This window comes from Xenopus laevis, chromosome 3L (genome assembly GCF_017654675.1).
Source record: "Xenopus laevis strain J_2021 chromosome 3L, Xenopus_laevis_v10.1, whole genome shotgun sequence".
NCBI lineage: Eukaryota > Metazoa > Chordata > Amphibia > Anura > Pipidae > Xenopus > Xenopus laevis.
Genome location: NC_054375.1, coordinates 24,094,174 through 24,110,197, shown reverse-complemented (window position 1 = coordinate 24,110,197; position 16,024 = coordinate 24,094,174). Strand labels below are relative to the sequence as shown.

The 16,024-nt window shown below is 41.6% G+C and overlaps 3 protein-coding genes across 8 annotated transcripts in view; 2 read left to right on the top strand and 1 right to left on the bottom strand.

Annotated features, from left to right (window-relative positions):
• LOC121401076 overlaps positions 1–16,024 on the bottom strand; it is a 69,450-nt gene that overhangs the window by 32,785 nt on the left and 20,641 nt on the right. For 4 of the 6 annotated variants that reach the window (XR_005966095.1, XR_005966098.1, XR_005966096.1 and 1 more), the window contains 4 exons: positions 13,708–14,347; positions 11,555–11,689; positions 11,384–11,425; positions 10,846–10,972 (listed from right to left, as the gene is read on the bottom strand). Coding sequence is in view for 2 of the 6 variants with exons in the window: in XM_041585445.1 (XP_041441379.1) it covers positions 4,253–4,291; positions 9,576–9,727; positions 11,384–11,425; positions 11,555–11,689 (368 nt within the window). In the remaining 4 variants the exon portion in view is untranslated. Of the gene's footprint in view, positions 1–4,252; positions 4,292–9,575; positions 9,728–10,845; positions 10,973–11,383; positions 11,426–11,554; positions 11,690–13,707; positions 14,348–16,024 lie in introns of those variants that run through there. The other 2 variants (XM_041585445.1, XM_041585446.1) reach the window with 1 other exon arrangement.
• Positions 9,881–10,859, top strand: LOC121401089 (serine/threonine-protein kinase N-like). Its single transcript, XM_041585462.1, has 2 exons — positions 9,881–10,184; positions 10,735–10,859. Exons 1-2 carry the CDS (start codon positions 9,977–9,979, stop codon positions 10,857–10,859), a joined length of 333 nt encoding a protein of 110 aa, XP_041441396.1. The 5' UTR covers positions 9,881–9,976.
• On the top strand, positions 11,612–13,694 carry LOC121401086 (cAMP-dependent protein kinase catalytic subunit alpha-like). The gene is made up of 6 exons (XM_041585459.1): positions 11,612–11,702; positions 11,807–11,882; positions 11,970–12,415; positions 13,017–13,079; positions 13,271–13,347; positions 13,430–13,694. Exons 3-6 carry the CDS (start codon positions 12,342–12,344, stop codon positions 13,660–13,662), a joined length of 447 nt encoding a protein of 148 aa, XP_041441393.1. The 5' UTR covers positions 11,612–11,702; positions 11,807–11,882; positions 11,970–12,341; the 3' UTR covers positions 13,663–13,694.

Here is a 16,024-nt window from a genome sequence, read left to right as displayed (position 1 = left end):
ATTCTTTTCTACCTTACTGTTGGGGATCTGGGTAGAAAGAAAGGGAGGTGTAGGGGAACAGATAGGGATTTTTTTAACAGTTTCTTTCTATGCACAGAACTGTTCAGCGAGTTGATGTCGACAACATGCAGTATACGCAATTTTTGTTACCAGGGAGATTAAAGCCACCATTGACCTTGACCCTAGTTAGTTGGAAATGTTGCGGTCGTATGAATCATCCCATAAAAGACGGTGGTTACTGATGACTGAAACGTAGGGTGTGCGCATTGCTCTTTTACAGGAAGCATTACCGGTAGTTGAAAATACTTTTCTCTTAAAACCTGGGTTAGGCCTCCACTTCCATGCAACCTATAGTACGGCACTCTTCAGGTCTGTGTCGACTTCTGGTGTCCAGACACGTCCCTTTTCAGCTATGGGAGTCCAATTCAGATGCTTAAGGGAGAACATTTTTTCTGCATGCTAAGGTTTATCATCAGGAGTATATCATTGCCAATGTGTGACATCCGCCTCCATGATCCTACTTGTGTCAGACAACTTATTCATTTATGGCCCAACACCCCCATGCACGGGTTATCGCAGCTGGGGATTTTAACTCCCTGCTTGATACTGATCTGGACAGGCTGCGAATCGCCAACATAGTACTGTAGATCCAGCTCTAACTTTAGCTGCCCCTGATGAGAGGTGTGGGGCTTACTGAAGTATGGAGGCACCTTCATCCACCGATAGACAGTATTTTCCTGTTTTTCGACTTCACACTTAGTGCTATCCAGAAGTAGACTTTGCTTTGTGAACATACTTCTCTTGCTCTGGTGCAAGGCGGAGAGCAGCATACCTTCCTAGGGGTATAACAGGATCAATGCTTCCCCTTAGAGCTTACTCTTTAGTGTGGTGTTGTACAGCCGCAGAGTAGTGGGCACTAAACCATGGTCAAAATCCTTGACAATGATAAGATGGAGCACGAGGTAATGCTCAAGGAATTTTTACAACTCCAATGTGACACTGAGGACTGAATTGTATTATGGGATTCTTTTAAAGCGTACTTACGGGCCAGCTAAATAATGAGATTATAGGGTATAAGAGCAGTCTAGACAACAACAAACCCAACTGAGAGTGATATAGTACGTGCTGAGGCCCAACTTGCTGTCTCCCTACCCCTTTGCAATTACAACCTTGCTTAAAACAACTTCAGGAACAGCTATTCGCAGCATATTGGGAAAGGCGCAGCATAGGCACCTGTTTACGCAAAGCAGTTGTTGGAGCAGGGGGGGAGAGAGCAGGTAGAATGTTAGCCACTGCTACGATAGAGAAAAGACTTCCCCCCAGTAATACTCATATCAGAAAGACTGCACTGAGTTGTCGTTCAGACCCAGAGGAGATTACAGCGATTGATAGCTCATTACTTATGCTAACTTGACAGCTCTAAATTACCTTGATGAGGTGCCTGTGGTGGAATGAGTTTTTACAATCCCTGAAGATTTCCACCCTGAAACTGAGAATTTAGGGGAATTCCCTTAGATTCAAGCATTGACGGGTATTGTGAGGATTGTGGAGCTTTATAGAGTCGTTTCCAGTGGGTAAAGCTGCCTGGCGCGGACGGGTTGCCCATAGAAATTTAATAAAAACATGCTGCACTTTGGCTCCTCTCCTTCAAAAACATATGGGGTTTGCTCTCAAAAAAAACTGCTCCCGGCATCTATGTATGGAGCCACCATTCATTATCTCCTCCCTAAACCAGGCAAGGACTTAACAAGCCCAGACTCTATAGGCCTATATCTCTTCTTCACGGCTGACTGTCTAGATATTGAGCCAAGTCTTGGCAGGCGACTTGCGCAAGTTATCCCACATATGGTCATCTGAGGATCAAACGGGGTTTATCCGGGGAAAAACAACAGCTCATAATTGTAGGAGGCTCATGCTTAATCTCCACTATTGACCACTCTTAACTCGGGCCAGAGAGCGATTGCAGCCTTTAGATGTAGCAAAAAGCATTTACACGGTTGCAATGGGCATTTATTATGGAAAGTAATGAAGGCCTTGGTATTGTTCCATATTTTACTTCGCTTACTCAAATTCTGTACGGTGGCCCCTACTGCTTCACTTACGAGGTTAATTCCCTCTCAGACCGACATTTTTTACCCTATCCAGAGGCACCCCGTCAGGGGTTGCCCTCTGTCGCCCCTGCTCTTTGCCCTTGCAATTGAGCCATTGGACTGGCAATTGCGGCGAACCCGCATATTCAAGGGGCTCCTGACAGGAAACAACGGGAGGAAAAAAGTCAGATGGTCTGCGGGATGATACTCTAGTGTACCTGGGTGGACACCTTGGGTTCTCTTGAAGACACTATTATACTTACTAACAAATCTTGGGGAGTCTCGGGCTGCAAACCAAACCCGGCTAATCTCCATTATTTTTTGATCGTCCTGAGGAGGCCTAACGTTATCCTACACCATTGCCACTACAACTAGCCTCTCACTTTACGTATCTCGGTGTCAAGGTGGCCCTACCATTATCGACTTATTATGAGTACAACATTGCCCCTCTGCTACAGTGGGCTCGTGATAAATTTCAGGTCTGGAAGCAACTCCCACTGGGACCGACAGGCCGTATACAAATCATTAAAATGGTAATAGCACCCAAAATATTGTATGTGTTGTGGCAGGCGCCAATTAAAATAGGCAAGGCCTTTTTTAACGAACTAGCCCAGACTTTTTAGGCTGTTTATTTGGGGTAACTCTAGAAGTAGACTCTCCACTGCAACCCTCCATAGGCCGAAAGACTTGGGGGGAATGGCTCTACCAGACATGCAACTTTACTATCTGGCATCTCAATTGTCTCAGGTTTGGACCCTTAGATACTCCGGCAATAATGAGGCGCTGTATCAGCTATGGCAAGAAGTGTTGCAAACGGAACTACCCCCAATACATGCTTTGGAAGCCACGGGCCTGGGGGCCTTAGGCCCATTACCAACCCAATATTAATATCCCAGAGGTATATTCTTACCTTAGCGAATCAAACTATTAAAGCAGACTCTTTGGGCCCGCTCTCTCCGCTATGGTATAACAAAAAACTTGCCCCTCTTGATATGCTAACCCCACCTAAATCCTGGTTGGAAGCTGGCATTTATGCCTTGGGGCAGATCTGGACTGAACAGGGTATAGCTTCCTTTGCCCACCTAAAAGAGGTCTTCTCACTGCCTGATTCGCAATGGTTTACCTACTATAAAATCCGGAGAGCAGTTCAACATTCCCTTAACTTTAGGTCCACTCAGTTGTCTGTGTCTCCAGTCGTTGAGGTGTTCCAGCAGGAACAGCCTGGTCACAAAATAACATCGTTTTATAAAGCCCTCCTGTCGCCCATAGTTAAGAGGTCGCCCTTGAAGGTCAGAGATAGATGGGAACTGGATGTTGAGCAGATAACTGATGATCAATGGGATCAGGTGCTTCTGACCCTCTGTTAATCTCTCCCATATATAAGTACAGACTGCTTCAATTGTATTTTATTCATAGGGCTAACTATACAAGAACTCTGCTACACAAATTGAATCCAGAGATTTCCCCTATGTGTTTGAGGTGTAATCAGGAGGAGGGGACGTTCATACACACCTTCTGGTCATGTCAGATAATAAAACCATACTGGCTAGCGATACAAGAGAGAATTACTAAACTGTGGTACCTTCTGGGGATGGATCATCCCGTGCAGTTAGCCCGCCCAGCCAAAAAAATTGTACTCAAGTTATTGTTCCAGGCCCGTAGGCTTATTGCACAACACTGGAAAGATAGGAGCCCTCCCACCTACCCTGAATGGGAAAAATCTATTCAAGAAACTCAGGCCGTAGAACATTTGATTGCTAGGAAAAATGGTACAGTCAAGCAACATCTTTCTGTCTGGCAATTGTGGATTATTGAGAATGCCTAGTCTTCAGCATGTGTATGACATGATATGTTTTCTCACTGTACTTGATCTCCTTTATGTATCTTCTTGGTTTGTATTACCAAGCTTGTGTCCTGCTGAACTGTACGTTTGTGATTCCATTGTTGTACCTGCTATTGTTGTTCAAATAAATCTTACCTGAACTAAAAAAAAAAAAAATCACTGATAAAACCTTACTTTTTTATGTTAACCCACAGTTACAGAAAATCATTGTTTACTATACACACAAGATCTCACAGCTACAGACAATTCCCCAAGCTTATCTTGCCTTACATCAGAAATCTGTGACATGGAAGAGATGACATCTATACATAATACTTACCAATCCTATTAGGAGACAGGACAGCACTGGACTCTCTACCTGCAAGACAAAACAAAGAATAGTTAGTTAAATAAATACAAAATCCAACAGAAGTATAATAGATTCAAGACTTAATGTGCATCAGGAATCAGATTACATCTCCCAATGACTAGAATGGTCAGTCCATATGATGAATTTTTCTGTTAATGACAATTTCTGCAATACAAATACATGTACAGGTATGGGACCTCTTATCCAGAATGATCAGGACCTGGGGTTTTTCAGAAAATGGCTCTTTCTGTAATTTGGATCTTCATACATTAAGTCTAGGCTAGTAAAGCATGTAAACATTAAATAAACCCAAAAGGTTGGATTTGCCTCCAAAAAGGATTAATTATATCTTAAGTTTGGATCAAGTACAAACTACCAGAATTATTATTACAGAGAAAAAGGAATCTGGATTATTTGGATAAAATGGAGTCTATGGGAGACAACACTTTACATAATTCAGAGATATCTGGATAATGGGGTTTCTGGATAATGGATCCTATACCTTTGCTGCAAATGTTGCTAGCCTTCCTCGTTCTTATTTCTCCCCTTTTCTCATCTCCTTTTCATTCCCTATCTTTAACCAGGCAATAGAAACATGTTTTTTATTTATACAACTATATGATACTGAATGCTTTTAACACGTAATAAAAAATGTTGCTTAATATACGCTATTGAAATACAAAAAATAAATAAAAAAAGGAAAAAGTGAATAGCCAGCAATCTAATGCATGTTGAATCTATATGCAACACATCTCTGTCTGACATATCTTGGAACATGCTGGTATGGTATTACCTCTGCACAATTAACAAACCCACTTGGGATGGAACAACACAATCTTGGCACTACAGTCTGTTCAATACTTGATGAGAACTATGTTCATACCATGAAACGTGTGTAGTTGCTGAACTTCTAGCAGAATACTTTGGGTGCAAGCTAGGGGGCAGGAAGCAAGTGTAGCTCCACCTTCTCCACAGCCAGGAGGGCATTTCTTCTGTAGGTTCTCTCTGAAGTACCAATTTTGCCTCTCATTAGTTTTCATGAACATAAGTGGGAAATTCAGAGTAGGAGCCTCATGGTCGCAGCACTCCTGCTCCAGGTGCCCATTGAAACATGACCTGCTGCCATCTTGCCCATGTACTAACCCTGTGGGTTCTGTCAATAAGGGGGTTACTATTTCTGCTACCCTAATTTACCTTATCTCCATGTACAGGCTGTGCACAAACATACAGGGCATTGTCTGCTGAACTGCACATCGTAAATGCAAATATGTCTGTGACTTTCATTGGAAACTCTATGAACCAAAGCTAGAAATAGCTCAAATCTGAAAATACACCAGCTAAAACCTGTCGAGGTCATGTAGAAGTCAATGGCAGAGGTCCCTTGAACAATTCAAAAATGTTTTTAGCCTTCACAATGTTTGAATTTTTTTTAAGTGCTCTGTGCTCAAAAACTCAATAACTGAGCAATTCAAGTTTTTTTTGCCCAATAATATGATTATTCAGGTTTTTCCCCCTGAATGCAGACAGGCGTTTTTTACATTTGTATTTTTTTATGAATAAGCACACATTCGAATTATAAGTTTATTTGAGGTATAAAACAAAAACCTCACAAACTCAACCTCTGATAAATAACCTCCTTACTGTATCTCTTTGTACAGGCTGTAAGGGAATTTAGGGGGCTGTTCCTACTGGCTTGTGCTTATTATAGAAGAGTAACTATACTGGCACAGCTCTATAGTATCTGTCTGTACAGGCTATGAGCAAACAGTGTTTAATACAGAAGAATACCTATGCTGGGAAATGAGTGGGCTCTCTGTACAGGTCCAACAGTCAAGCAGCCTGGTCACTGCCAGAGTAATGAATGATTTGTGCTGCTTAAACACTCATCTGCCCCTTTATTAGTAGAACCTGCCCCCCCATCCATACCTTGTATATACCACTTCACCTACTAAGCACAAAGCCCTTCCTATTGTGTAGTGTAACCCCCATCTCTACCCACTATTCAGGTAAAGGAAAGGACCCCCAGGTTACACTAGACTTGACTAGCAGCAGTGATGAATGAATGGATCTGATAGATATAAAGCACAGAAACTGCACTGACTCAAACTCATAAACATACAAAGCAAAGCTCCGTGTCCATAATAAGCTGGGTATGTACTGCACATCTAATGGTAAATTATTGCCATATAAACCTCATTAATCAACAGGGTACACTTCCCCTTTAAGAGCAGGGAACAGAGGTGACTTCATCCCCTAAGGATGACAGTTGGTTCAGACCGTTGGTTGACTTTGCGAGAGAGAGGTGAGTGTACTTTTGCTCTGATAGATTTTATTGTCAAATAACCCATTTCTTAACAAAAAAAAAAGGGTAAACATTTGGGTGACATCCCTCAGACTAGTGGATGTTGCTGTTCTCATTGATTTTAGTGAATTTAGAGGATTGTCCCCCAAAATGGGCTTGAGAGATGCCTTTACTCTTAGTGCTGGTTGGGAGACACAGACCCAGGATTTGGCAAATATGCAACGCTGCAATCAAATATACTGTACACCTTTTCTACTGAAGGTAACATTTGGGACCAGTGTACCACACCATAGGGTGTTCCCAGTACTGACAGGCTCCTTAGAGTTTTGCCCCTCTGTCCTGTGGTATCTGCCCCCTGGGTATCTGTCCTGCTTTTTTGTACCAACATTGTAGCTAAATACATGTTCCCCTTTATCCAAGTACTGGAACTAGGGGTGGGAAGCAGAAGCACGTGCCATAGGGACAGTTTGGGGGTGCTAGCAAATGATTGGGGGACATACAGCAGGGTCCCATAGAAGAGAGGAGACATCATACCCAGGGATTTGACAGTTGGTTTAGTCCGTTGGTTGGCTCTGTGTTAAGTGTAAATTCCTTCTGAGAGATTATTTGGCCAAATAACCATTATTTTAGTAAGAAAAGATGGGAAATGGTTGGGTGACACCCCCCAGACTAGTAGATGATGATCATTTTACTGACTTTAGGTAATTTGGAGATTATTCCCCTAAAATGGGCTTGGGAGATTCCTTTAATCTTCGTGCTGGTTGGGAGACACAGACCCTGCATTTGGCAGTTATGAAGGACTAGCAGCAAATATACACTTTCTTTCCACTGGGACCCCATAAAAAGATAACATTTGGAGACCCCTGGGCTATGTCATAAAAGTCCTAATTCTATCATTCTATTCGAGTGCCCAGTATTGACAAGCTCCTTAGAAATTTGCCCAGTGCCCCGTGGTTTCTCCATTGCTCTTATGTACCAACCTTAACATGTAACTACATTTAATTGAGTTACATAGTTACATAGTTAGATTGGGTTGAAAAAAGACAAAGTCCATCAAGTTCAACCCCTCCAAATGAAAATCCAGCATCCATACACACACACCCTACCTACTTTTAATTAAATTCTCTATAAAAAAAAACATTAATTTGTTTTTAGTACGTTTTATGCACTTTTCCTTCAAATACGCCGGCTGTGGGAGGCAAATAGGTACATGTTAGGGGAATTATTGAATAAAACAATGTTGAATTGCTAATCCCTACAGTTACTCAGTAATACAGCCCTAGGGCCTAATTCCCCTAAAAAATGGTTACTGATGGCAGCCCTGCCCCCCAATCTACTAAATCTTGTGGGTGTCAAGGTGCCCAAAATCTGCCCGTGTTCCATTGCTAGGGGTAGTGAGACCTGTAGTGGGTAGTGCAGAGCTAAGGAACAGAAAGGCAACACAAATCACTGTCTCGCTGAGCCTAAACCTGTTCTTCTCTAGCTATAGCTGAACTACAATTCCCAGCATCCCCTGCGGCATAGTTGTAGTTCTAATGCAATGTGTATTTAATGTTCCCTGTCTATTTATTGCTTCATTTGGTGTCAAGGGTACCACTCATCCTAGAAACTGTAATAAGCAACTGTCCCTAGCATCAGCACTAGTGTGGATGATATGTAAGGAAGGGCCAAAATGGAAATATTAGTAGCAAAAATCAGAAGAATAAATTCCTACAATAAAGATCCCTAGTGTTTATGGGTGCAGGGAACTGATCAGAGTAGGTCCCCTGCCAGTAATATACGGCAGTAATATTCAGCTATTTTTAACCATTAGTCTGTACAGTCCCCTAAGTACATTGGGGTCACTAGGACCCACAATTGGTTGGCAGGGGTGTCCAGGGCCTTGATTGCACCAACCTTTTGTATGTGCCCTAATTGGCTTCTTCATTCTATTAAAGCTGCTACTGGTTGGTGTTACTGGTTATTTCAGAGCAGCAAACATATTCAGTAGCGCAGTATAACTGGGAAGAATAGAGAAAGGGAAAAACAGTATTCAAAGCTTTATGTGTCAAAGAGTGTTTGGCTCACAATCTCTTTTTGTCTCTCCCCAAAAAAATGAAATACTAAGAGCGATCTTAGTGATCTGAGCGATTTGCAGCGACTCCAAAAAGCGACAAAGAAGAGGATAAAGAAGAAAAAAAACAGTCTTTTTAAAGACTACCAACTTACATCAAGAGCAGAGAAATAACAGCAACCTGCTCAACCCATTGCGGGTCATCAGGAGGAAGGTAGGGATCCTGAATTTATCCCTCTGGTAATATTTATTACATAGCAGATGAGGTTGAAAAAAAGACACACGTCCATCAAGTTCAACCTTTTTGTCTAAATAAAACCTGTGTAACTGCTAGCTGATCCAGAGGAAAGTGGGGGGGCTAACAGGTATAATGATCTGATTTGTGGAACAAATAAATGGGAGGGGATTGTCTGAAAAAGGGGAGGGTCTGGGTGGACCTTTGACTTGTGACAGGTACAGAAAGCAAGTTTTTATTTCAGAATTCAGGGTTTAGTGGAGCCGATAAAGACACTGGGATGGGGGGACATATTAAAGACAATGATTATTGTAGTTTTTAGCTACAAATAGTCTTTAAAATTTCCACATATATATATTTGGGAGTCAGGGGCTGAGATCCCGGAGCAATATTTGGGCTTCCCACAGTGCGACAGTCATGCTGATATAGTTCCAGGGGTAAACTAGCAGCAAATAAGCACTTGTATAAGTACATTTATAAGCAACTAAAATAGTTTAATTAATAGTTTAATGATATTAGTTTAAATAATAGTTTCATTTAAGGGCTAGTTCTCTTAGAATGTCCTATGCATGGTAACAGCAGGTCATTGTTAATATGTGTAGTGGGAAAGTTACAGAGAGATGCTTGTCCTGAGCTTGCCATTTACCAGCAGCTACAAACATTTGTATTCTTTATCTCCACTAAAGCAGTGACTTATACCAACCTTTTTTTCCTGATACAGGAGCGTCAAGATGGGCGCCAAACTGTGCAACATCCTGCACCGGCATACTGAGGTAAGACAGATGGAAATATAAAGTCGTTGTTTCATGCCTGACGATTAGAGTCCTTACCACCAGATATAAAGGGGAACTGTCACTGCAAAAGAGAAAATCCTCAGCTTACAAGAAATATTTTGCAAACCTGTTTGACAAACATTACTGTTACATTTTTCAGATGTTCTTCACAAATATCACATAAAAAATGTTCAATATTCATTAAAGTTTGGGAGGATTTCAATTGCTTAATCATTTTTTTCTTGATTTTGTTCCCTATTCTCTATAGACTGTTGACATCAATCAGTCTTTTGATGCTTGTGAGCCCTGGGTGAGTATTTGCTTTTCAGGTATGAAGCAGGAGCTGCTGAGAGACATCCGGAAGGAGATGAGGATAGCAGCAGGGGCGCAAAAGCTGTACCTTGTCACCAAGGACAGACAGACCAAAGCCCAAGTGAAGGAGCTGAGGAACATCAGTGAGAGGAAGGTGAAAGCCCTTTTCTCCTCTCTCCACAAGCTCAATGAGCAGCTAGCTCAGAGGGAAGCAGAGAATTCTCCAGGTAAGATATAACAGTCTCTGGCCTCTTTCCTATTGGCATTACATGTGTGTCATCATAACATCACATCCACTACCTCTTCATGGACATTAGGTTGACCCCCATTAGATTGAGCTCAAAAACAAAAGGACTGCTCAAAGCTCATCTTCCCTGTAGCTGCTTCATATGTTTCCTATCGGGTGCTCTGTCTGCTGCATCCCCACTGCTAAGATCCACATCAACACCAAAAAATTGGACGGCACTCAGATCAAAAGGAATACATGTTTATAGCATACTCCTGCAGGGATCCTTGGGCGTAGGATCCCTGCAGGAGTATGCTATAAACCTGTATTCCTTTTGATCGGAGTGTTGTCCAATTCTTTGGTGTTGATGTGGACCTTTAGATTGAGCCCCACAGAACTATAGATGACCTTCATATCTTTTAAATTTATATTTTAAAACAATGTTCATTGGCAGCATCTTAACAAATCAAGAAAAAGGTCTTAAGCCTTAGATTCAAGAATGTTGTATTTGAAAATCCTAATATCCTTCAAATTTATTTGCAATATTTCAGATGCAGTTCTGGAGACTACAAGGGACACCGATGTCAACTTCCCTGCACCAGAGATCACTGCGCCTGAGGTTCAGGTCATTTCAGACCCCACCATCGATTCATCACAAGTGAGTATTTTACATTGACGCCATTCATTTCTTGGACACAAACACTGCCCTTATCATATCCATGTAAAGCCACATTCAATAATTGCCTGTCTCTTGTTTGCAGCATCAACATGAAGAATCATCTGAGGAACCTGTTCCAGAGACAGAACAGCCGCCTGAAGAACCATCTGACAGGTAAGGATATTTTGGAGTTTATTAGAGATTAAATCCCTATCCCATACTTTTATCAAATAAGAACAAAAATATCTTCACAATAACAGGAATATTATTCTAATTAAAGTAAGGTACCAACAGATGAAATGATTGGCATAAAAAAAGAGGACAGGTGGTAAGATGCCCCTTCATTTGGCCGGGAGATTCCACAATACATAATTGTACAGTGCCATCTATGAATTATGGCTAGGGGTGCTGTAGTATTAAGGATTATGAAGAACATACTTGCTAAGGGAAGAAAAAAGGATAGCATGAAGCTAATAAATCACTAAGGGAAAAAAATGAATTAGAATAAACACTAACCCGTCATTATATTTAAAGGGACTTACCTGTAGAAGATACAAATGAGGAAGCTGGGGAAGAGGCAGAATCTGTTGTTGAAGAAGATCCAGTGCAACAACAACAACAGAATGAGGAAGAAAGGTAAACTCACACTTTATATGGGAGGCTGCGGTTAAGACTGATTTCTACTATAAACTTGCATTATACTAATCATGTACCTCAATGACCTCTTCCCAATAGTGAAGTTCCTGAGAATGCAGAAGACTCTTCTGAAACATCGATGGGTCCTCTCCCCGGCGATTACAGCCCCATTCCAGAGGATTCTCAGGCTGAAGAGATGACAGTAGAGGAGGCTGAAACGACACAGTAAGACAAAGCCTCAATATAAGACATAAATACATACATTATTAATATAGATATACATTGTTTTTCAAGATGCACAAAACACAATTTATGTTATTCCCTTTCAGAGAGCTACAGTTCAGCAGTTTTACAGCAAAGGACTTTCGCCGGATTAAGGTTTTAGGCAGAGGAAGCTTCGGCAAGGTAACTGATTGAGTCTCTAATTAGGACTTGGATCTTTAGCAGCATATACAGGGTAACAATGACACTAAACTCACTTTCTAATTCCAGGTTCTACTAGTAGAGTATCTTCCAGCAAACATCTATTGCGCTATTAAAGTGCTCAAGAAGGACAACATCGATTCCACTGATGATATAGAACAGTAAGTTCATGGGGAATGATTCCATAATTCTCTCATTTTGCTTTTGGAGCAGTTGCTTTCTGTCTCACAATCTTTTCTATTTTATATACTTTTCTTTCACTTCCCTTCCATTCACCCAGTTGCTTTTGTTACCAAGATAATTTACTCTGTGCCGGACTCATTTTCTCTTTTATATTTCAGCATTTTAACAGAGAAGCAAATTGGGCAGTTGGTGAATCCACACAGTTTTATAGTGGACTTATACGCCACATTCAGCACCAAAAACCAGCTGTTTTTCATCATGGAGTTTGTGGCAGGAGGCAGTTTAAGAACCCACCTGATGAGGAGCAAGCACTTTGATCTACAGACAACCAAGTAAGTATAAATGACAGTAGGTGGATATTTGTCCCAGAGTTATAGGAGACTGAGGAGTAGGGGAGGATAATGATAGTGGCAGAGGTATGCTACACTAATAGTAAAGGGTTTTCACGTTTGAATTAATCTCTAGTATGATGTAGAGAGTTATATTCTGAGGCAAATTGCAATTGGTTTTAATTTTTTATGATTTGTGGTTTTTGAGTTATTTAGTTTTTTATTCAGCAGCTCTCCAGTTTGCAATTAGTTTGCAATTAGTTAGCCACATAACCCTAGCAACCATGCATCGATTTGAATAAGAGCCTGGAAAGAAGAGGGTCTGGACAGAAAGATGAGTAATAAAAAATAGCAATAACAATACATTTGTTACCTTACAGTGCACAGTACCTTTTGCTTTTTAGATGGGGCCAGTGATCCCCATTTAAAAGCCTGAAAGAGCCAGAATAAGAAGACAAATAAATAAAAAAATGTACAAAAAGGAAGACCAATTGAAAAGCTGCTTGTAATTAGCCATTCTATAATATAATAGTTAAGCACCCCTTTAAGATTCCTCTATGAATGTGCCATATAATAATCAAATGTCATTTTCTTATTCTTGCAGGTTCTACGCTGCTTGTATAACGCTTGGTTTAGAAGGAATTCACAGCAAGGACGTCATACACAGGTAAGAGTTAATAAAGGGGGATTTGTAGCTGTTGCAATTTAGTAGCAGGACAATTACAGGTTGAAAGTCACTGCTTGAAGCTAAGAGTAGGAAAAAGAACAGGAACCAGAATTCTTTGAGCTTGGCTTATGGCTCAGCTATTTCACAGCAGTTTTAATGTGTCATAACATCTCCCTTTTATTTTAATACAGAGATTTAAAGCCGGGGAATCTACTAATGGATCAAGACGGCTACATCAAGATCGCCGATTTTGGGATGAGCAAAACTGGTAAGAGCCACCTTGTATTATTACACAGAGCAAAGGGAACTCATTTAGGGCATACAATTATAATTTTTCTTTTTTTATCAAGGCATTGGATATGGAGACCGCACCAACACCATGGTTGGGAGTCCTGCTTATATGGCGCCCGAAGTCGTGATGGAGGAGGAGTACTCAAGAGCCGTCGACTGGTGGGCTCTTGGCGTCATCGTTTATGAGATGCTCCTCGGAACGGTAAGCAGCAATTGCCACTGGCCAGCTATAGGTGGATGTATTAAAGTTAAATACTGTTCTTTATCTATACTCATCAAACACTCTGTATAAAAAAGCATGGCCTCCTAATAAATACCCATGAATCATTTCAGAGACCTTTCACCGGATACGACAGGGACTTTATATACGATTCCATCGTGGAGGATGAGCCACAGTACCCCTCATCCCTGGACTCCGAAGCAGTAAGCTTCATATCACAGGTAAGTAGCGCTGAGCTTTCAGTTTATTATAATCAGAGACCACTTTCTCTTGAGTTCCCTGAAGCTTCTGCTTCTTCAGTGTAACGGCTATTTTCACTTCTTGTAGCTGTTGAAGAAGAATCCTGAGGAGAGGCTAGGTTCCACCCCGGGGAATGCCGCAGATGTAGCAGAACATCCATTCTTTAATGTAAGTCCCCTTTCTGTATTGTTCAAATAATTATCCAAGAGTTACAGTCCTTTCATATCCTCAGCTTCTAATGATGAAACTCTAATAATGAGCATTTGCTATGGTGCCTATTTTGCAGGGCATTGTCTGGGATGATATTATCGAGAAGAACGTAACAGCTCCGTTCGTACCCAGCCTAAATGGACCGGAGGATGTGGGGTATTTCGATGAGGAGTTCACCAAACTGTCAGCGAATCTGACCCAGCCCAAAGGACCCCCTGCTGAGATGGCAAGCGAGATCGATGAAGCCTTTCTGGACTTTAACTATGCAGCATTTTAAGTCCAAAGGGGATGATGGGTAAGAAAAGACCTAATTAAAAATACATGAAACACAAGTCAGAACAAGAAGTGCCTAGCGTTAGTATTCCTATAGTTATGGGTGCAGGGGCACTGATCAGAGCAGAGCTGGGTATGGGAAGCAGCCATATTGGGTGCATGCAGAGCAAAGTGGAATTTATGGGAATATTGAGATGATTACAGGAAGAATTCACTGGCACACAAGGGTTCTTTCAAGCAGGTACAAGCCCTTGCTATATTTTATTTGCAGAGGTGCAACGTTTCGGGGTAAACCCCTTTATCTTGATGCTTGATAAAGGGGTTTACCCCGAAACGTTGCACCTCTGCAAATAAAATATAGCAAGGGCTTGTACCTGCTTGAAAGAACCCTTGTGTGCCAGTGAATTCTTCCTGTATTCGTATTGTTGAGGTTGCTGAGGCCTCCATCACAGTGCACCGGGTCATCTTATCGTGGAGAGCCAGGGTGTGCAAGCGTGGTAATCTTGTACTGATCGTCAATATTGAGATGATCCCTGTGATGATTCTATTTTTGTGGTTTTTGTATACGTGGCAAAAACAATCACAAAAAACTCTCAGGCTGCTGAAACCTGTTCACATTCCAAGGAAACCAATGGATGTGTATCTTCATCATTTGGGCAAGTAGAAAGCCACCATAAATTTCACCCCAAATGTCACAGAAATCACAACTGTGCAAATTGCTTAAAAATACATGGAAACCAGTGATTTGTTGATCACAAGTTGTTGGAAAAGTTGCAACCACAATTAGTCAATATTTTTATTTTGACAAACCACCCAATTTGTGATTAATGTGCCCCAAAGTAATATAGGGTTTCAGGAATATCAATTGCCAAGTAAAATATGAGGAATGCATTTCAAATTATATTGTTTTTCTTTTGCAGGCTGGAGTTGGGAAAATGCACCACCTGACAGCTCCACCAGGTAAGAGTACCCCAATTCCACCAGCAGTGCCTTCTCTACCATAGCATTACCAACAATGTCTCTTCTGCCTCCCTTTCCACTATAATACCATCAGCAGTGCCTCCCCTTTCCTTCTACTGTAATACCATCAGCAGTGCCTCCACTTTCCTTCTACTGTTATACCATCAGCAGTGCCTCCCCTTTCCTTCTACTGTAATACCATCAGCAGTGCCTCCCCTTTCCTTCTACTGTAATACCATCAGCAGTGCCTCCCTTTCCTTTATCTGTAATACCACCAGCAGTACCTCCCCTTTCCTTCTACTGTAATATCACCAGCAGTGCCTTCCTTTCCTTCATCTGTAATACCACCAGCAGTGCCTCCCTTTCCTTTCCACTGTAATATTACCAGCAGTGCCTCCCTTTACTTGCACTGTAATACCATCAGCAGTGCCTCTTCTCCTCTTTACACCCCAATATGGCATCATAAACAGGAGAACCCTTAAGCCACTTGGTGGAACCTGCATTCCATTTTACTCCATCTCTCAAACTGTAGAGGCCGGGGTCTGCAGACTTCCTGGGGATCAAATGGAATGAAAGGGAATGCAGTTTTCACTAAACAGCTTACTGGTGCTCATGTGCATGCTGCCATTTTCCTTACCGTTTCCATCACACTTGATGTAATATGGTGCATTGATCCTGGGAGCAAATCCGATTGCCGTTAAGGGGTCAGGAAGGAATTTTTCCCTCTAGTGAAGCTTCACAGAGGTTTTTT